Below are 22,701 nucleotides of genomic sequence, written 5' to 3' on the forward strand. Positions count from 1 at the left end.
AGTCCAGAGGTGGAGACTTTTCCTGCAGCCTGAAAGAGTGATTGGATTCCTTTGAGTTGAAAGATCTGGGGGTCCCTGGAATAGCACAGGTTCTCAAACAAGAACATTTACAGATCTCCAGAGGGCTCAGAGATGAGCTTCTGGGTTTCATTAATTTTCTGAAGTTGTATGTAAGATTAAATGCATTTTCTAGACAGAGTATCGTATTCAGAAAGGAGTCTGTGACCTCATCCAAATTAATAACATTGCTTAAAAGATTTTACTTCCTACAAGTCTTCATCTTATCTAGAGATTAATGGAATCAAGTAGAAAAAAGAAAATGATTATATCATGTTGAACCATGTGAAATTGTCAATATTTAACTTAGTAGTTTTTGACATACAAAAATACTAATTTCATATGATCTAACCCTATTAAAGCCTTTTTATACTTTTTAAGTTTGAAGGTATTCACTTTATAAGTCTTAGTTAAGTAGTATGCATTTAATTTTGTGTTTGAATATACTTATTTATTTCAATCAGGTTACTGAGGTGTGGTTATATTTCCTCAACTTTGACATTCCAGAAACTTAATGCCTTCAGATACATTGCCAGTTTATGTAATATTAGGAGTATTTCTCTTGTGTATTTAAGGTTTCTACTCTGGTAAAAAGAGGACAGGGAAATGACAGAAAGAGAAATGAAAGATAAGGGAACCTGAAAAGGTATATGGTATAGTATAAGAATATCAAAGAGGTTCAAATTATTCACTAACTTTGTTGGTTTTGATTGCCTGGAGTTTGGGTTGTTTTTTTTTTTAATATTTTATTTATTAGAGATTGAGAGAGAGCACAAGTTGGGGGAGGGACACAGGCAGAGGGAGAAGCAGACTGCCCACTGAGCAGGGAGCCCAACTCTGCTCAATCCTAGGACCCCAGGATCACAACCTAAGCCAAAGGCAGATGCTTAACTGACTGAGTCCACCCAGGCTCCACATTGCGTAGAGTTTTTTGATCATGGCAATTCTCAGGCCCTATCTAGCTCAGAGAGACAAAGAGCCATAATGGATCTGCTTTGTCTGTTGTGTCTGCTGATGAGCACTGGAGTGCTAAGCGGTTGAAACTCATGCCACTAATTTGCTGTTCCATTAATTATATTGATTTAGTCAGAATTTCTTTGTTAACTAGAGTATTCCATTTCTTCAAAATGATGGATCATGTTACTCTTGTAAGTGTAGTTTGGAGCTGAAACTTTGAGTCAAGAAAACCAAATTTAATTAAAGCTATTTTTGGGAGAGTTCAGATAATCTGCAATAATACAATTAGCTTTAGGTTTCTTTTTTGTTTTGTTTTGTCTCATTTCTTTATTTTCTTAACTTTTATTATCCTTTTATTTTCAATTAAGAAAAAAGAAAGAAAAATATCATTGAAATGAGGAAATATTTTAAACCTAACCTTTTCTTTTGTAGGTTGCTTTCTGAATCTAAACAGCTAAACATTTTAAGAAAAGCCAGGTCTTATATAAAACAGAGAAAGTACGATGAAGCAGTAAGTATGCAAACCTTATTTGTATAAATAGCTAGTCATCATTTAGGTTATGGGGAAAGGCAAGATATACACAATGGAGAGCAAAGTGGGCAGGCCAGGGAGCTTTCCTGAACGCTTAAGGAAGGATTGGATTTTCTAAGTAGCTGTTTTAGCCATGAACATGCTTCTCTTATTGCAGATATTATCATGAGTAAACTTTTTTAGGTTTGGAAAAGAACAGTTGCCATTTTCTATAATGAGCAAGTCTATTCCAAATTTATGTAACCCTACTTAAGTGTGTAACATTTTAGAACATAGCATTTGTACATTTGGAATTATCTATACACTATCAGAAGTGTCTATTATCATGAGTAAACTTTTTTAGGTTTGGAAAAGAACAGTTGCCATTTTCTATAATGAGCAAGTCTATTCCAAATTTATGTAACCCTACTTAAGTGTGTAACATTTTAGAACATAGCATTTGTACATTTGGAATTATCTATACACTATCAGAAGTGTAATGATTCATAATGAAGCTTTGAATCTTCTCAGCAACTATCCCACTATGCCTTCCATTAATTTTCTTTTTGTTAAGTGGTCCTAATTTTGAAAAAGGAAAGAATTCTATTTTCAGTTTCTCAAATTGCCTAAGCAAAATACCATGCATTTCTAATGCTTATTTTTTGTTATAGTTTTAAAACAGTGAGCTATTGCTTTTCTGTTTTAATGATGCTTTATAACTGATGTGGGTAATCTGGTATGAGAAAATTAAAAATGATACAAATGTGGGTATCTCTGCTATTTGAGACCAATATTAGTGAGACTTCAGTTCTTTCTTTCATAGGTCCTCTATTGATATATCCACCGAATGAATAATTTTCAATCACTACACATATTGTAGTTTACATTTAAAATGCCCTTCCTCATCAAGATTCAAAATTCATTCTATTCAGGAATTTTTCCTATACTTTGCAAGAAGCCCCTTGAGTAATTAAAATCTGTTCTTGATCCATCATTTATAGTTATGTACTCTAATTTTAATAATTTTCCTGCCTTTAAAACTTAGGTTTTCTGATTCTTCCCATGTGACAAGTTACGTTTTCTTTTCTCCATAGGTCTCCCTTTGCAAGGAGCTGATTCAGCTTGCATTAAAAGGCTTGTCCTATTATCATACTTATGACAGGTTCTTCTTGGGCATCAATGTTGTTCTTGGTTTTGTGGGATGGACATCTTATGCTTCTTTGTTGATCATCAGGTCTCATTCCAGCTTTACTAGAGGTGTCAGTAAAGAAGTTAAGGTACGTTCAGAAAATATAATGAAGATTCAGATAGTGGTGTAAAATCATTAGGACTCGGGAAAGAAATTAAATCAAATCAACTGTAATGAGTTTGTACAATGTGCAAGTTGTAATAAGCTAACTCTTACCTTTCATTTGCTTTTGTTATATCAGGTCTTTTTTTCCTCAGTTATCTTTATTTCTTTGGTTGGGGAAAGGGTATATTAATAATGATGGCCCTATAACGTAGGAAGGCTATAAAGATAGCTGTATATAAATTCTCCTATGGCATTAACTATTGATTTTCTATTCTTTTTAATAATTATTTAGCATGTTATAAGCATCCCATATCTTTCTAGTACAGGTGGTCAGAAAACTACTTCAAAGCAATATATTTAACTGTATCTGGTATTAAAAGTTTAGGAGCTAGGAAGCGATAAAATCACTTACTCAAAATGTCCCTTTCTGAATAATGTATGTGCTTTTCTGGAACTCTTCTTACCTTCTTTCAACTTTCTGAAATTCTTAATGCAAATTCTCAGAACTTTATATTTATCCTCATTTTAAGAATTAGTCTTCTAGTTTACTGTACTTTCAATGGGGGGAAGAAAGGCCAAAAAAACATATAATGGTACTTCATATAACTGAGTAAATATAAAAGTATATATGTGGTTTTGCTACCTTAAGACACTTTACTCTTTTAAAATACATTACTAATTATCGTTTATTAGGGAGAATGTGCCACTTTCATTTCTTTTACTTCATTCTAATGATTATTACCATGTCCAAATCCTCTACAAACGAATATATCTGGATGGTATATTATTCATAGTAACAGTCTGCAAACATTTCCAGTAGTAACTTTTTCTAATTTTATATTTTATTTTTCTGTAATGAGGGAAAAAAGAACAGTAATGTTGATTCCAATTTTTATAGCGCTTTAAATGCATTAAATAATTTTCCCCAAGTAATTTTCATTATTTGAATGTATGAAAAATTGATGAGAACAGGAATAATTTTTGACATGGTAGCAAGAGAAACAGAACCAATAATGTTTTAGCAATGACATTCTGCGTAGGTGCTTGGAATTTATTTTGTCATTTTAAACTCATACCGATGTTAGAAGTAGGCATTATAATTTCATTTTATTAAAAAAAAGGAAAACAAAGCTATTATGTTCAGTGATCTTATTTTGCAAAAGATCACTGAACTAGGATATGAAGGAATTGAGATTTGAATCCAGAACAATCTTGGGCTAAACACTGCCTTTTCATGCTTGTTTGTTTTTTTAAGATTTTATTTATTTATTCATGAGAGACACAGAGAGAGAGGCAGAGACACAGGCAGAGGGAGAAGCAGGCTCCATGCAGGGAGCCCGATGTGGGACTCGATCCCGGGTCTCCAGAATCACACCCTGGGCCACAGGCGGCGCTAAACCGCTGAGCCACCCAGGCTGCCCGCCTTTTCATGTTTATCTTAATGTTAAGGTTATTGAGAAAAGATATGAAGTCTTTAGATTAATGAATCAACACAGTTTCAAAGCTCATAGTTCTCCTTTATTCCTTCATCTGATAATGCCGTGAATATTTAATTGCGTGTACGGTGTAATGCTAGCTATTGCCTAGGCTATCCATAGAAAAATAAAATCCAGATTCTGCCTTCAAGGAGCCTGGAATTAAGAGCAAAGTAGGTAAGAGATGTACACATAACCACCTTATCCAATGTAGATTGCTATACTACATTGCAAAAGACAGCTTTAACATTTAACAACTTTAATATACATTGTTTGAATGTGATACAAAGGCTATCATTTTAAATACAGGAGACCTCACTTTAGCGAGGGTGATGATAACAGGAATAAGTAAGTCTTGGTGGAAATTTAACGGCTATAGAGAGAGGATGAGAATTGAAGCAAATTGAAATAAACAGAGGCAGAGTTAGGAAAATGTATTATTATGATGGGATAATGAGTAATATTTATTGAGCCCCACTATCCCAGGACTATCCTGGATGCTTTACAGTGTGTTATTCAATTAAGCTTAACATTACCCTAAATTTGGTGGTTATGATTCTCCTAATACAGATGGGGAAATTTAGGCTCTGAGAGATATATATTTTCTTCAAGGACACACTGGTATGGAATAATAGAACTAATATTTTCTGATACTTAAATTCATGCTCTTTCTACACCATACTGCTTTCAAAATAAATAGTTCAATTTGGGGAGAATGTGGAAGGTTTGTTCAAGGGACTAATAAAAGTTTATACCACCAGTATAGATTAGGCTGAAATAATTGAAGGCTTCAAATGGTGGGCTGTAGATTTTAAACATTATTTAGTGAGGAATTGGTGCCTTCATTAGAGTTAAACCAGAGAAAAAGAACCAGAGGGATCTGTGTATTAGAAGAATTAGTGTAAGGAATTAGCTTATGTGAGTGTGGGAGCTGTTAAGTCCTAAATCCACAGGTACAGGCCCTCAGGAGGGCAGACTGAAGTTTGCAGGCAGGAGCTGAGGCCACACTCATCAAGTGTACTTTCTTCTGTTAGGGAAGCTGCCAGTTGTGCTCTTAAAGCTTTCAACTGATTGAAGCAGACCCATCCCAGTAACCTAGGATAATCTTCTTTACTTAAAGTCAGCTGATTATGGACTTTAATCTCATTTACAAGATACTTTCACAACAACACCTAGATCAGTGTTCAAGGAACTGGGGACTGTAGTCCAGCCAAATTGACAAACAAAACCAACCATTACAGTTGAGGTTATTAAAATACTTTGAACCCTTTGCAAAAGGGTTCTGCTTGCAAAAACATTCTGATTCTTCTTCAATCAGAGTTTATAACCTAGTGAAGTGACACAATCTAACAGTTCTGAAGGAAGAATAAAATGCCCATGGTCCAAAGGATTAACTAAAGAGAGGCATGGAGGGCAGCCCGGGTGGTCACCGATTTAGCACTGCCTTCAGCCCAGGGCCTGATCCTGGAGACCTGGGATTGAGTCCCGCATCAGGCTCCCTGCATGGAGCCTGCTTCTCCCTCTGCCTGTCTCTCTCTCTCTCTCTCTCTCTCTATCTCTCATTAATAAAAAATCTTAAAAAAAAAAAAATAGAAGCGTGGAAAGCACTTAGGATATAAGATGAACCACAGCAGTGCATGTAGTAGAATGCAATGCTTGCAGTTGGGGTGTAGGGAGGCTTCGCAGGGGAGGTAGTTGCCAAAGTGAAGTCTTTTTTCTTTTTCTTTTTTTTTTTTTAAGGACTTTATTTCTTTATTTGAGAGTAAGAGAGCACAAGCAGAGGGTGAGGGCAAAGAGAGAGGGAGAAGCCGACTCTGCTGAGGAGGGAGCCCAATGCAGGGCTCTATCCCAGGACACTGAGGTCAGGACCTGAGCTGAAGGCAGACATTTGACCAACTGAGCCACCCAGGCACCCCCAAAGTTAAGTCTTGAAGGGTGAATAGGGTAACCCAGTAAAAGAAAAGGAAGAATGACACATAGAGCAGCATGTACTGGATAAGGAGAGAGGTAATGTGGCTTCTTATAAGAGCTGCAAGTTACTGTACAGCTAGAATATAGAGTGCCTGTAGGGGAGGGAACAGTGGATTCCCAACGAATATTGTCATCGTTGCCAAATGAGGAAACAGCTTCAGATAAGCTAAATGGATTAGTCTAATTGACAAGTAACTAGAAGGCCAAGATTGGAATTAAATTTACATCTGACTCCAAAATTGATATTCCTTCTACATGACAGGGTCACTCAAATTATACAGGTCGTTTCTAATTATCACCATTATAGGCAGTGAGTATCTTCTTTTTCTTTAAATTTATTTATTTATTTTTTTATAGATTTTTTAAAATTTTTATTTATTTATGATAGTCACAGAGAGAGAGAGAGAGAGGCAGAGACACAGGCAGAGGGAGAAGCAGGCTCCATGCACTGGGAGCCCGATGTGGGATTCGATCCCGGGTCTCCAGGATCGCGCCCTGGGCCAAAGACAGGCGCTAAACCGCTGCACCACCCAGGGATCCCATTTAATTTTTGCTACAATTCCTCTTAATTGTATTCCGCATGTAACTTCAACATATTCTTCTCCTTTGCTTTTTCCAGTTCAGATGTTACTTGCTTTAGAACTAAATATCCTTATTTTGCCACATGCTTTTATTTATTTTCTTATTACCTAATAAAATCCCCAAATATTAACTCCTTAAACCAAGTCTCATAATTCCACCTTGACCTGTATGGTTTGAACTCTTTGAAGACCTAGTACAGAGCATAGCATAGAGTGTGCAACTTAATAAATGCTTGTTGGTTGGAAGAGTGATTATAATGCACCAGAATGGCTTATTTTCTTCATCAGGTGATCAGGGCATCAACTTATGATAAAGTTTAGAGAATGTCCTCCACTCTTATTATTTAGCCTTTTAATCTCCAATTCAGGTGAACTGAATTCTTTATGATTTCATTACCCACAAGTGGATGTCATTGGTATCAAAGTCTGCTTTAGGTATCAAAGGATTAGATTATTATACCATATTACACTGACTCTAGAAAATCCCTGTAATTGTTTTTAGATACTCTTTTAAACTTCTTTTGTTATTATTTTATTATTCTCAAAATGATGTGAAACCACCTCTTAAGATGAATATTTGCCTCAGCCACCTTCAGCTTTAGAGACTCCAACTATCCACTTCTGTTTGAGATTTGCACCTTGCTATGGGATTTCCATTGCTATCTCGCACATCTCCATTCCCAGTGCTATTCACTTACAGGTTTCTGTATTGCCTCCTGGGACTAATGCAAAGAAGTAGGGAAGGAGAGAGTAAAAATGAAGGTAATAAAGCAGCCATTATGTATTAGGCATAATGACATTCCAGGCATTTTGTTAAGCTATCTTGATCTAATGTAAACTTTACCAGCCTGGATAAGTAGATATGGAATTATTATTCCCATTTTATAAATGGGATGAAATTAAGTCTCGGTACATTTTGTATTTTGCTCATGGTTGTATATAGTTGTACTTAGAGCAAGTGACTGAGCCAGAATTTGAATTCTGATCTGTGTAGTTCTAAATGCTTAATCACATTGCTGTGTTTCACCTTCCTTTTCACAACTATTTCCTAGTTTATCCTTGTTTCCTCCTTTCTGGTGACATTTTATGCCTGTAAGGAGGACTTATAAAGAGGAAACAAACTCTTGCCTCTTTACCCTGCAATTCCTTTACTCCAGTACATAATTCTTAATTCTCACCTTATTTAGTTTTGGCTAGCAAAGCAAGAGTCAAAACAAGAGACAGATGAACAAGAACACCTTATTACCCCTCCATTCCTGGTTTTTTCCTCCAGTACCATTCCTAGCAACTTTCCATAGGTGTGTTGTTTTCCCAATCACTAGAATGTCTGTCCCTGAAGCTTACTTCATTACTCATGGCCCAGAGCACTCATAGGCCTGTCCAGCCCATGGAGGCCATCACTCGTGTCTTACATTGAGAAACTCCTTTCTTGTTTGGCAGGTGGTTGGGAAGAGAAGATATGATGAATGAACACACTGTGGTTGGGCAGTGGAGAGGGGAGCGTGGGCTGCATGTCAAGTTGGAGTTTGAATAGATAGAAGCATTGTTCCAAATGAAGATTAAGTCCCACAGTTTATTGTGTATTAAATGGGCTTTTGTGAGCTAGTCGGGGAGCTCAGTCAACATTTATAAGATTGTTACTAAGGAGAAATATGTTCAGAGTTCCAAACAAGTTACTTGCAAACAAACTTGAGGAACATAGTTACTTTTAAATTGAGAATTGCCTAATTGCAACAATTCTGGGATATCCAACTTTTTCTTCTGTAATAATGCTTCTCCAATGACAGATTTTTTTTTTAAATGCAGCTCTTCAATTAATTAGGTAGTTTTGTGGAACCACTGAAAGAAAGTAGTAATATGTCTCTTCACTTTATAATCTCTTTTAAAAGCCTATCAATTAGCATGAATTTAGAAGTGTTTCAATGTTCTGTTTGATTTTCAGAAACCAAGCCACCTCCTGTCATGTAGTTTTATAGCTGTTGGTGTTTTAGTAGCATTTTTCCTGCTGATTCAGGACTGTCCCTGGACTTACTACATATATTGTTTGTTGCCAGTGCCAATATGGTATGCTGTGCTAAGAGAGTAAGTAACATGCCTTGATGTCTTATTTTGTACTTTACCAACAGTGAAATCTGTGTTTAACGTGCATTAGATTTCTGTAGCATAAATCTTCAAAGATATTTATAATACCCTTCAATCTCTGAGCCCTCTCACTTCATTTACAATAGCATAAATGTTGCATATGAACATCTTTTTTGTTTTGACTTTTCCTTTTGACTTCATCTTTATTGCCCTGAGTTAGTATTGACCTTGTTCCTTTCTTTGTGTATCCTTTATAAGAAAAATCTGGGCTACAAAAAGAATAATTAATATTGATGGTACTATGCCAGGAGTAACTTATATTTTGAATTTGTCTCATCATCTAAGATTTCAGTGTATCTTTATGTTTCACAAGGAAATGTACATGTTTTCTTTCCACACATTTTTACCTTTCCTTTCATAGCTATCATGTAAACCTAAATAAATGGAACTTTGTAATTAAATCCAGACCACCATAGAGAGTGGTAGATATTAGTCCCATGTGCTATGGTTCTTCCCTTAAGTGCCTCCTCACAAGCTGGAAGTAAAATGGATTCTTACCATTGTAGAAAACATCAGAGGTAGGGCTCTCAGGCAAGTTTTGAGTACTTTAAAAGAAAACCACTCAAATACTGGGCTAGTTCACATTCACAGACGTGTTGCACATCTTGTTGCTATATTTGCAACAGTAATCTAGAATTTAAACTTAGTCTTGGGCATCCAAGCATCCTCTGAGCAAACCAGACCCCTAAAGCAGACCAGGGAAGGAGAGCCCAGACTTAAAGGGTATTTTCAGAGTTGTCCTGAAAATTTTCAGGGTTGGCCAGCATGTTTGTCATGACACAGTGTGTATTTTTATTCTAATTTTTGTTAACTCCAACTTTGACCACATCTACTATATGACCCATGTTAAAATATCAAAAATAAAAATTGATATTAAAATGTTTAAAATATTATCATTTAAAAGTATAAGTGAGGAATGCCTGGGTGGCTCAGTGGGTTAAGTTTCTGCCTTTGACTCAGGTCGTGATCCCAGGGTTCTGGGATCAAGCCCCGCATTGGTCTTCCTGCTCCCCATTTGTGCTCGCTCGCGCACTCTCTCTCTCTGTCAAATAAATAAATAAAATCTTTAAAAAAGAAATAGGAAAAAAAAAAAAAGAAAAGAAATAGGATAAGACAAAAAGAAACTAACAAAAGGACTTGGTGTTGCTTCTCCATTTGAAAGGAATGGGACTTGCTGGATATATGTACTTAAATCAGATTTTTTTCTAGTCTGGTTTAAAATTAATCTCTGGTTTAAAAATTTTTAGAATGAAAGTTTTATTCTTGCAGAAAATTCTATTCTACTACAGAACCTCTCTTAAATTATTAAATGTCCTATTTATGAAGATGACATCTATGTTTAAAATTTGAGAGGAAATGTGATTTTGAATGTATGTTGTGTTCTATCTTTCTGGTAGATTAAATAGAAAATAAAACATAAAAATTCACTTTTCTTCTAAAGTCATAAAATCTTCTGAATGATTTACAAAATCATCTCGTTTTCTTGTGCTAGTTCACTGTTGAGAACAAAAGAAGCATTCTTCTTTGGACTGGTGTTATCTTTACTTTTCTACATGGCCCCTAAGTAGTTTTGATAATATTATGTGACCATTATTTTCAATCAGAAAAAGATAATAAACCAAATGATACTGACTTTTTGTAATTACCTTCTTAATCACTACAAATGCTAAAATTTTTTCCAGTGATGAAATGTAAAAAGTACTCAAGTATGTAATACATTTTTAATGGTTATGGATTCACATTTAATTACAGTGAGTGTATAATTAGCAACATCTTAAATTGGGTTTGGAAAAGGTTATTTAGTTCAGTGAAAAAGTGCAATTAAGATTTTCTTTACCTAAGGGGCAGCCTGGGTGGCTCAGCGGTTTAGCAGTGCCTTCAACCCGGGGCATGATCCTGGAGACCTGGGATCAAGTCCTGCTTCAGGCTCCCTGTGTGGAGCCTGCTTCTCCCTCTGTGTCTCTGCCTCTGTGTGTGTGTGTGTCTCATGAATAAATGAATGGAATCTTTAAATAAATGGATAAATAAGCAAACAACAAACAAATAAATATAAATGGCCCAAATTAAAAAAAGATTTTCTTTACCTAGATTTGGAAAACCTATGTTTATTAAGACAGTGGAAATTTCGATATAAGATTAACCTTGCTGAATTTAAATTTTTCCCTAGTTTTTATCCATTTGGGTTCATTATATTTTATTTCTGATCATGTATCTGTAATTGGGTGTTCTCGTGTTTAAACTAAGATCAACACTTATTTATCATTAATGTTTATTTTTAAAAACAAATTTTTGTGATCATTATCAAATTAATTTAGAAATTATGCTTTTTCCTAAAATACTTCTAGCTTTCAAAAAAAAAGATTTAGATAAGTGAAGCCATTGAAAGAAATTGGTTAGAGATTATATTAGGTTTTGAATAACTATGAATTGAAAAGTCCCTGATTTCTAGGGTTGTGCAGTTTTTATATTTTACCACATATGACCTAATTTTTTTTTGTTCAATATGTAGTATAAATAATCTTGTTAAACAGGTTTCAAGTCATTCAGGACTTTGTCATATCACTGTTGACCTTTCCTCCAAGTCAGTTGGCTGGCTACCTGTTCATCTTTACCCTGGGAATTGAAGTATTAGTGAGTAATTTATCGCATTACAGAATTTTCAGATCTCTTTTATACATATGTAACTCCTTTTAAATGACCTCATTTTTCATTTCTTCTTTGGAATGCATTGCCAGGTTCTCAGTTTTTTCTACCGCTACATGCTCACAGCTGGACTTATTGCATTTGCCTGTTGGCCATTTATCACTCAGCTATGGATTCGAGCAAAGGTACAAGTACTTGTTTTGACATTGGACAGATTAGTAGCTACTTTGTTTTGATATGTATTTAACTCAGGGAATTGTTCATTTATAAAGAAAAGGGTAAGACGTATCCTTACATAAAGAGCCTTTTGACAGGAGGACTGAGGTTACCGTTAAGTGATTCTCATACACTTTGATATCAAAATGAATTGGTCATGCCGTGATTGAAATACTCAGAGTCAGAACTGGTATGTCCCTCTGTAAATCACTTCCTAGATTCTGTTAGCCTCAACTAGCTAAGGAATGGTTGTCTAGAGCAATGCAGTGGCTTAGGAGGCTTTGCTCTGAACTCAAGTCAGAAAAGTCACCATTCTCCTACTCCTGGGAATAGGTTCATGCTTCCACATTGAAACTTTTTGATGTAGGTACCAGGAGGATAGAAATATCTTCTTTCCACCTTTTGAGAACTTACTAAATTCTCCAATTAATAGGGTTATTGATAATTTTTTGTCTTAATCTACTTGCACAAGTATTTTTACTTCCCTCCTGAGCTCTATCACTTGATTATGACTGCAGGCCAGTTTTCTTATAGATATCATCAGCATATGGTATAACATAAATTGATTAAAGCCCTTGCTGTGAAATATGACCCAGGTTTAAATCCTGGCTGTTTCATTTACTGGTCACAGACCTGGGAACACTTATACTTTAACATCTCTGAGTTCAGTTTCCTCATCGGAAATACTATGAGTAATATAACCTACTTCATAAGGTTATTGTGAGAATTTAATCAGATAAGGCTCATCTTATACCTAACAGCGCCTACTATTTGACAAATCCGCCCCCAGGAGGAACTGTATTGCATTTTAAATAGTTCTAAAGCTTTGTGTGTAGTCTTCACAGCCATGAAGTCTGCAAAACACTAAAGCCAGTTTTCTTTACCATACTTGTCTAAAGATAACTTTTTCATTTATTTCAGAGCATCTCACTGAGTTGGATTTTCTTCTCTTTGCTCCTGGCAGTATTCCCGCTGATGCCTGTTGTAGGAAGAAAGCCAGATATCTTTCTAGTGTATGAACAATATTTTAACTTATTTGCTTTTGAGTATAATTGTTTTTCTCAGTCAACACTATGAAATATAAACCTCATCTTGGTTATGAGTCTCAAAATAAACTAGTGAATAAACTAAAAGTTAAAATACTAATATCAAACCATTAGTCGTAATTTTGGCTCAGTCTCTGAGGAGCATTAAAGCTCCCTGGAGATACTTCTGGGCCTATCAAAAAAATAAAATTGAGCCAAACAGTGATAACTTAAAATGCAAAAGAAAAAAAAAAGTCTAGAAGCTTTTGTATATTGAGGAATCAGTAAAGGTTTCATATGAGAAAATTGTTTTGTTTGCCAAAAATGAAAATATCTAAAAGCCAGTGATGTAATCTTTGTCTTTGCCTTTGAACATGTTCACACTTTAAATGTCATAGAATAATGAAATTCTCTCCTAATCTGCATGTAATGATCTCTAGGGGAGGAGACTCTGTACCTTGACTTTATATCTAATTAAACTGTTAGAAAATTCTGTATACCTTACCTAATTCTCCATGTTGCGGTCACATTTATTTCTTCTCAGTGTATACCAAATCTGTAAAATAATTGATTACCTTTACTTTTGACCTAATTTTAAATTATTATCAAGAAGTCTAGCTGTGTGTGTGTGCACATGTGTGTGCATGTGTGTGCTCAGCAAGCTAAATGATCTCTATTTCATGTAACATTCCCTGTCATTTTCTAATCGTGTAATCATCTTTGTTACTTTGTTTTGAACTCTGTATAAGCAATTTTTTTAGCATTTTAACCTAATCTTTAATCGATAAGGGTATATATTTTTTAACTGAAGGAATATTAACTAAATTATATTTTTAAAGTATGTGTTAATTTTTGAGCATGTGTTATTTATCAGTGAACACATATTATCTCATTTCTGTGAAGTACTAGTATAGAATAAGTCAGGAATTAGTCCAGAAAGTCAATTTATTAGCAAAAAAAAAAAAAAAAAAAAAGAAAATAATTGTATGGAGTTCTAAGACCATACTTCTCAGTCATAATTTATTAGTTTTACTAAGTAAAAACATTTTGTATCTGTCATAAACTATAATAGTATGTAAGAAGATTAATTCAAATATTTTCATTTATTTCTTGCTTCATATTTCTGTGTGAGCTCTCCTGTTGTCTTTATAAAACCCCTTTCCCTGCTTTGGTCAGTTTCTGCTTTTCTGTCCTGTTCAAGCAGTGTTGACATAGTTGAGCAGAATTTATATGGTAAAAGGAGGAGAAATTATATAAAGTGTCTCCATAGAAATTTGCCACTTGCATATTTTACTAAAGATGAATGCAAGAAGCAAACTTGCTAAAACAGGAGAAATCCTAATTTGTATTTTTTAAAATTATGTTTTTTCCCCCTCTCTGCTTCTTAATTTAAATTCCTCAGTGATTTAAGTTTGTGCTGGTGTTCTAGTGGTTATATTGCAACTTCTTTATTTTGACTTCTGGTTCATGGAGAAATTTCTGCTCTCCATTTGATCTCTCACATCACCTCCCTTCGTTAGAAATTTAACAAGACAGATATGTGAAACATTTAAAGTTAAATTTAAAAAGAAAAAATTAAAATTAAAGAAAAAAGCAAAAATAACATAGCTATGATATTCTTCTTACTCAAATCTCTAAAAAACATATTTGCCAATGAATTAAATTATTCAAAAGTTTAAAAATATATAAATTATTTTTTTAAAAAAAGAAAAAGCAAAGAATCTTGATCATAGGTCACTGTTTTCTTAAGCTTAAGTGGTAATCCATGTTGAATGTAGAACTACTTTTTTCCCTTACAATTTTCAAAAAGAGTGTGAAAAGAATCCAAACAAAAGCAAAAACAAGCAAGTATTTTCCTAGGAATTCCTGCTTTCATTCATTTTTAGCCCTGCCTTTTGTTTTCTTATTTCTCTTTAGCTACCTCCTTTTCTCATACTTGTTAAATTGCCTGCTTCCAGATTCTGTCCTCAACTATTTCAATTGTCCTATGTAACTCAGATTTTTAGGAGGTGAGAAATACAGCTTTAACATTAGTATACCATTTCTTTGGTATCAGTTTCCTTCAACCTCAGGAACCATACTATACCTAGTGTTCTTGAAAAAAGTATAATTTGTTGGGGCAAATGCCTCATAAGTTAAGCATCTGATTCTTGATTTCAGCTCAGGTCATGAGGTTCATGTCTCAGGTTGTGAGATTGAGCTGGCTCACATCAGATTCCATGCTGGCATGAAGCCTGCTAAATATTCTCTCCCTCTGTCTCTCCACAACGCCCGCCTCCTCTTAAAAAAAAGGAAATGTAGTTTGTTGTTTCCTTGCTGTTCAAATGCCTCACCTACATGTTACCTTTGTGGCCTCTGTCCTACCCTTCCTTTAGCCAGGAGCAGCTGAGGAAAGCACCAAGATTAATGATAGAACCATTGTGTTCTGCTAGCAATACTAGGGATTAGAAATGTTGATCCTTTTTGTATGAGTAAGTGCTCATAATCAGAAAATTTATGTTGTAGATACTGATGATGTGTTTAACTATTTTTTATATTGTTTTTCTGTAAATGTATCCCAAGTCAGACTAAGGACTTGGTATGCATAAAATCTTTAAAAATCAAAGTAAAGAAATAAGGTAAAAATATCTAAAAATTTGTAAGGAATTAAAAATAACCCCATCCCTACTGCATCTTCCTCCTGTGATTTTTTATACCTATATACCTGTATATCTATTTTGCTCCCTCATCATGATAAAACCAAATGACTGATAGAATCTACATTAGAGTAAAATATCAAACATTTTTATATGATGCATGTTCAGTAAATATCTTAAGGAAATTTAAAATTGTGAATTGTGTTTTAAAACAGAATAGGAGCTGGCTCGCTGGTTCTTCTGCTGTCCCTGTGTGTTCTAACATCTCTCATAAAAAGAAAAGATCGTTTTATAAATGAAGAGCTGCTGTTACATCTGTTTCAGGTCAGTTGCAGATTTGTTTGTTTGTATGTTTTTTTAAGATTTTATTTAATTTTATTTATTCATGAGAGACACAGAGAAAGAGGCAGAGACACAGACAGAGGGAGAAGCAGGCTCCGTGCAGGGAGCCTGATGTGGAACTCGATCCTGGGACTCCAGGATCATGCCCTGGGCCAAAGGCAGGCGCTAAACTGCTGAGCCACCCAGGGATCCCCAAGATTTTATTTATTTATTCATGAGAGACACAGAGAGAGGCAGAGACATAAATAGGCAGAGGGAGAAGCAGGCTCCTTGCAGGGAGGCTGATGTGGAATTTTATCCCAGATCTCTGGGGTCACGCTTTGAGCCAAAGTCAGACACTCAACTGCCGAGCCACCCAGGTGTCCCAAGTTAGTTACAGGTTTTCGATACCATATTACACTAATGATATACCAAATGGATCTTATGATTGTATTTAATGATATTGTTCTTAAGATGCCATCACGTTTACATTGCTCAATACCTGCCGGATGAGAAGAAAGTTCTCTGTTTAAGATATTACATGGAAAAAAAAAAGATATTACATGGAAATATAGTCTCTAAGGGGTATGAAATAGCCAAAAAGTCAGCAGACAAGCCCAAAGATGCCAAGAGAGCAGAGATTAAGGAGTTATAAGAGGCATCTGTATTCACCCAAAAGTTGAACTGAGATTTAGACTGAGATTCTTATTGTTCTCATTTGCATCAGGGGAAGGGTAATTTTCTAGTGAAAGCAGCCTCTGAGTATGTTTATATGAAGAATATAGCCAGTTTAAGACTTCAGATGATGTGCCAGGGAAGGTAGACTTCACCGTGGTTACTGGCTTTGGTGGTGAAAAGAACTTTGAACTTGAGGTTTCAAAATTGAATCAATTCGCATTTATACTGTATACTCAATATGTGATTTCCATTAATATAGCTTCAGTCTGTTTTTAATCTGTAGTTTTTAATCTCTAACTGAGTTGTGTGAATTAGAGAGTATATAATGTTATATTCTATAAATGACAGCTGTTTTCTATATAAGCATGGAAACCACTTTTTTTTAACAATAAAAAATTTTAAAAACACTGACAAAAGAAAAATTATAGGTGTCTTCTCAAAAAATTTCCTCAGAACAAACCTGGGATAATAGAAAGTAATGCCAAGAACACTCTAAAATAAAAATATAGCATCACTTAAAAGGTGTTAGTTTGTCCTTAGAGAACAACGGAGAACATATAAGAAGACAAGAAGTATTTTGTCAAATGTCTTATCAAGACGTAGGAATGTATATTTCATTTTAAATGGTGTATCAACTGGCTTTACACTAAAGCCCACAGGTAACATTGACAGAATTCACCTATAATTATGACTACTTTGGCAGAAATGAATGTTCCTGGATCCCACTCTACAGGAGCAAATATAATGTTAAAATTCTTAGAGTCCTAATTAGAAATATCCCTGAGTATAAGGTAAATCTGTTGCAAAATTTCTTTTTTACAATAACTTTATTAATTTAGATTAATTGCTCTATTGTGTAGCATATTTTTGATGATTCCAAGATAAATATCTTTTATTTTTTTAAGATTTTATTTATTTATTCATGGGAGACAGAGAGAGAGGCAGAGACACAGGCAGAGGGAGAAGCAGGCTCCACGCAGGGAGCCTGATGTGGGACTCGATCCCGGGACTCCAGGTCCACGCCCTGGGCTGCAGGCAGGTGCTAAACCGCTGAGCCATCCAGGGATCCCAATAAATATCTTTTAACATATTAATGTCTCTGACGTGAGAACATGTCTTACCATTGAAAGGATCCTAGGATTATGTCATAGCTTTGTCAACAGCATTTTTTTCCCTAAATTCACTGATAATATAAAATAAATTAAAAGTATCTTAAGGATTGGTGATGAGGTTGCTAATCTGATCTCTAGGAGATTTTACTTTGTTTACAGCCATAGCTGTCTTTCTTAAAAATGGCAAATAATTCACTAGTTCAGGCGTTGTTGGAAGATAATTTTTTAAAGAGCCAGATTATAAGTATTTTAGGCTGTGGGTCCTATGGAGTCTGTTGTAAATCCTCAGCTTTACCACTATAACACAGAGGGAGCTGTAGACAACACAAAAATGAATGAATGTAGACTATACATAAGTGACTATGTTTAAACAAAACAGTATTTCTAAGAATAGGCTACCAGCCTACAAGCCATAGTTTACCAGTTCTCCACAAGTTTATGTATATTCCCTGAAGATTATTGAACTCCTAGTGTTTCAACTACCGTATGAACATTCAGGCTACAAACAGGTATTGAATCAATGGACATGACTGAGTGAGGGCCACAAGTGGAAGACACTAAACCACATTGCACCATCTGCATTTCCATGAGTTAGGAAATCTTCAAAATTAATAATGAGTATTTCTAAATAGACATGGTGTGACCACATATACTAAACTACTCTCAAAAGTGTCAAGTGCCTTATTTTCTGCTTAGTGACAGAGTTCTATCTTGTAGCCTGGGCTGTGAGAGGGTGAGCTGGTCTAATTTCAGTAGCTTTGGGGCTAGATTCCAGTTGTTCCAGCACTTTTCTAAGGATTCTTTTTATAATATAAGTCTCTCACCACCTTCTCTTCTACTGATGTGATTTGTATTTACTCTCAGATGCTGAGCATAGCGCTTTCCATGTATGTTGTGTACAGCACCCATCACAGTCTACTCAAGAAACAAGGACTGCCTTTTTTAAACCAGATCATTAGCTGGATAATATTAGGTAAGAGGGCAATCGAGCTAAATGAATTAATGTTATTATATCAAGTCCTATCTTAAAATTATCCATTTACATCTGTATTATTGTTACTGAGAGAAATAATTTCATTGAATGAAAATAATAATAACCAGCTATGATTTCTAACTCATGCTGGAATTTGACAAAGAAAATTAGAACTTCTATGACCATTCATGTGTTGATAAGAATTACTTGATACAATATTATTGGCCTGATAATAAGGCTAATATATATTCACATCTAATAAAATTCTAAGTGATTCCCGAAGAGAAGAGATCCTTATGCTCAAATTTCATGTCAATTCATAAATTCTCCATTCTTACACAGAGACTAGGAAACAGTTCATTTTTATCTTTATTTCCCTTGCTGAGAATAACATTGATTAGTTACCTCCCAACACATTACACATTTTATAAAGCCAGTTAAATGTTTCAAAACACATTCCTCTATAGTACCTTTACTTAAGGATCCTGAAATGTTCATGTGAAAGAAACAGAAGTAACTTAAAGACCTAGGGTTTCACTTCCAACTGGAAAACAAGACAGGTGCAAACTTGAAGTCCAAGTTTTTCATTTAAAAAAAAAAAAAAAAAGACATTTTGTGATGTCTATGAGTAATGTGACTTGCAATTTAACCTCTCTGGTTTGTTGTTTTTTTAATGATTTTTGGATTGGAACTTTACCTTAAAAGTGATGAAGGCTGTTCTGCAGGCCTTCCCATTAAATTATCTTGATTTAATAAAGTTACTATTTATATTCATTTTGCATAAACAATATTGGCAACTACTCCTTCATCCAAAAAAAAAAAAAAAAAAAACCAATGTGTTCAGTTTGTACTATGTTCTGGCACTGTTCTATTCCCTGAGAATAATAAAGATAGACAACATCCCTGCCCTTTTGAAGCATATATTATACACGGAAGGGGTAGGTAATATTCTAGTAAAGTGACCATAAATAATGATCTCTCACATGACATATTAGTTTTTAAATCCCCAGAAAAAAACAAAAACTATGAATGGGAACTCTCGTATTAAAGGGAAGTCTTTCTGTCATAGTGCATAACTTCACAAATGCACAGTCATGTACAACACACACCAGCAGATAAATAATATATGGCAAATAGGAGGTCTGATATAATTAGTAGCAATGCAGCTCTTGCTCATTCCTGTACAGTGCAGCCTCGCTCACCTCCTTAGTTTTCTTACCTACCTAGGGGTAAACTACAGTGAAGAAGAGAAGCAAAGAAAACACAACTTGTGCACATTTCATTATATCTCATTTCTAAACGTCTAAAACTTATAAAAAGGTTTTTAAAAAAAGAACATTTATCAGAATTACAGAAAGCCATCCTTCACTTCATGTGCTTGTCCCTTATCTGTGTTTATGAATATATATGTACACTTAAAATTTTTAGATGCCATATTCAGTATTTTTATTTATTCTGCTTTCCTTATGTTAATTTTTCAGTCGACCTAGCAATGTTCATGGCATTGTTTTCTTTCTTTGTCTTTTATGACATTGATATTTTTGAAGAATATAACCAACCACAACCCCCACCCCACAATGGATTGTTACTCAATTTGGATTTGTCTGATATTTCCTTATAATTAAATTGAGGTTAGGCATTATTGGCCTAATTGAATATTACAATTAATTGAATAATTGAATATTAGAATATTGCATAAGTGATGCTGTGCCCTTCCTAAGGTCACATTTGGAGGTGCATGATCTCTATCTGTCCCTCATTGTTGATGTTAATTTGTATCACCCTATCAAGGTGTTACCCATTTTTCACCATAAATTTACTGTTTTCCCCCCTTCCCTTGCTACTAATAAACTGTCAGTGAGGAGACACTCTAAGACCAGCAAATATCCTCATCAAAATTCCTCCCTAGATGTAACATCCATTCATAAGTCTTTCCTGATCCAATATTTGTCATGATGACCACAAAATGATCCCCATTGCATTTACCAGAGGTTCTCTGCATTCTTTTCTGAGAATCTTCCCTTCTTTCCTATACATTCATTCGTTGACTTAGCTATTTATTATTTTTGTGGACTCAGGAGCACTTATTTTTTAAAAATTTATAACTCATTACTGTTCATACTTTGGGGCTTAAATTGTCCCAGACTTGGCTAGAGAGAGCCTCTTCAAGCTAGCTTCTAAATACACACCCATCAACCCCCATAATTTTTTTGATCACTTTATTTTCTGGCATTGAGAAAATGTTTACCTTATAAAGTTTACCTTATATCCATACTGTCCCAGCTCTGGAATCAGTTATTTCTCTGAGGAGCCATAGTTCTTTTTATTGGGTGAATGGTGCCATATGTACTCATCACTACTGGGGTATCTGCTTCTTTGCTCTTCAATAGACAGAGCTAGGAAATATGTACTCTTATATACATATAACATCTCATATATAGGTACATATACACGCATATGTTAACACATACATGCACATAAACATGCATATACACATATTTCAGAGATCATAAGTTCATGCTGATACCTATATTTCTATCTATTCTTTCTTGCCTTCCCCCATTTCATATTTATATGTTCTTCCCATGATGATAACTAACCTTGGCTTCCAACAACATCAATATGTATACTCATTTGTTAGTCCTATAGCACATCTAAAGCAATTTCAGGAATGTTTCACCCATGCCATCACAATAAATAAACTTAATATTAGTCAAGATTTGTTTGTAATTCTCACTCTGCCCCCTCACTTCACCTTGCCTAAGACTAAAGGTTTATGGTTAAATATTGTGTTCATATTTATTTAGATTTGCCTGCCTGCCTCCCTCCCTTCCTCCATTTTGTTTACGGTGATTATGATATTCATTTGAAACACAACTAGGTTTGTTTCAGTTTGCTGTTTTGGTTTTTATTTTTTCTTTCCTATTCTTTTTTTTTTTTTTTTTTTTTTTTTATGATAGTCACACAGAGAGAGAAAGAGAGAGAGGCAGAAACACAGGCAGAGGGAGAAGCAGGCTCCATCCCGGGAGCCCGACGTGGGATTCGATCCCAGTCTCCAGGATCGCGCCCTGGGCCAAAGGCAGGCGCCAAACCGCTGCGCCACCCAGGGATCCCTCCTATTCTTTTTTATTTAATTTTTTGAATACATACAATATTCACATGCTTCCAAACATAGAAACTATACAAAAAGGTATACTCAAAGAAGTGCTGTATGTAGTACTTTCACCCCATTCTCCTGTATCTCCAGTCCTTAATGGGCTATAAACGTCATTGCTTTCTAGTTACCCTTTATGTGTTTCTCTGATATAAGTATGTTTTCCTATTTTTCCTCCTTTCTTACACAGAAGCGGAAGCATTTTATATATCCTCTTTTGTACTTTGCATCTTTCACTCAATACCTCTTGGTAATCAATTCATATCAATTCATAGAGCTCTTCTTTATTCTTTTTTTACAGCTATTTAGTTTTCCAATGTGTATGTATTCCATTGTTTATATAACCAGTCTCCTATGCTTTCATGTTTAGGTAGGTAATGATTTTTTTTAATTTTTTTTTAATTACAAATAATCCTGCAACAAATAACATTGAGCATATGCGTAGTTCATACTGTTAGGTATATTTTCAGAATAAATTCCTAGAAGTTATATTATTGATGTAAAGGGTAAATGTGCATGTAGTACTTTTAAATATTGCTAAATTCCCCTCCAGAGATGCACCATTTTTCATTTCTGCCAACAATATAGTGCCTATTTCTCCATAGGCTCACCAAAGTCTTTTAAATTTATGCCAGTCAATAAGTTTATGCCAGTGACAATCAATTATGTTCAAGCTTTGGAATTTATGCCGTTTTAAATTTAAGAAATGGTATCTTTTTGTTTTTAATTTGTATTTTTCTTATTATGAGTGAAGTCAAACATCATTTCACATGCTTAAGGGACATTTTTATATCTCTAATGGGAAGGATCTATTCATCTGTTTTCCCTAGATTTTAATAAAATTTTTGGTTCTTTGCTTTTATTTTTAAAAGCTCAGCCCAGGTGGCTCAGTGGTTTAGCGCTGCCTTCGGTCCAGCACATGATCCTGGAAACCGGGGATCGAGTCCCACGTCGG

At 34.8% G+C, this 22,701-nt stretch overlaps 1 protein-coding gene across 4 annotated transcripts in view; it reads left to right on the forward strand.

Moving 5' to 3' along the window:
- PIGN (phosphatidylinositol glycan anchor biosynthesis class N) overlaps nt 1–22,701 on the forward strand; it is a 107,422-nt gene that overhangs the window by 47,795 nt on the left and 36,926 nt on the right. For all 4 annotated transcript variants that reach the window (XM_025422116.3, XM_025422117.3, XM_025422119.3 and 1 more), the window contains 8 exons: nt 1,447–1,525; nt 2,620–2,802; nt 8,789–8,928; nt 11,520–11,619; nt 11,724–11,816; nt 12,769–12,860; nt 15,724–15,832; nt 18,484–18,592. In XM_025422116.3, coding sequence (XP_025277901.3) covers nt 1,447–1,525; nt 2,620–2,802; nt 8,789–8,928; nt 11,520–11,619; nt 11,724–11,816; nt 12,769–12,860; nt 15,724–15,832; nt 18,484–18,592 — 905 coding nt within the window. The remainder of the gene's footprint in view (nt 1–1,446; nt 1,526–2,619; nt 2,803–8,788; nt 8,929–11,519; nt 11,620–11,723; nt 11,817–12,768; nt 12,861–15,723; nt 15,833–18,483; nt 18,593–22,701) is intronic.

This window comes from Canis lupus, chromosome 1, assembly GCF_003254725.2.
Source record: "Canis lupus dingo isolate Sandy chromosome 1, ASM325472v2, whole genome shotgun sequence".
In the NCBI taxonomy this organism is placed as follows: Eukaryota; Metazoa; Chordata; class Mammalia; order Carnivora; family Canidae; genus Canis; species Canis lupus.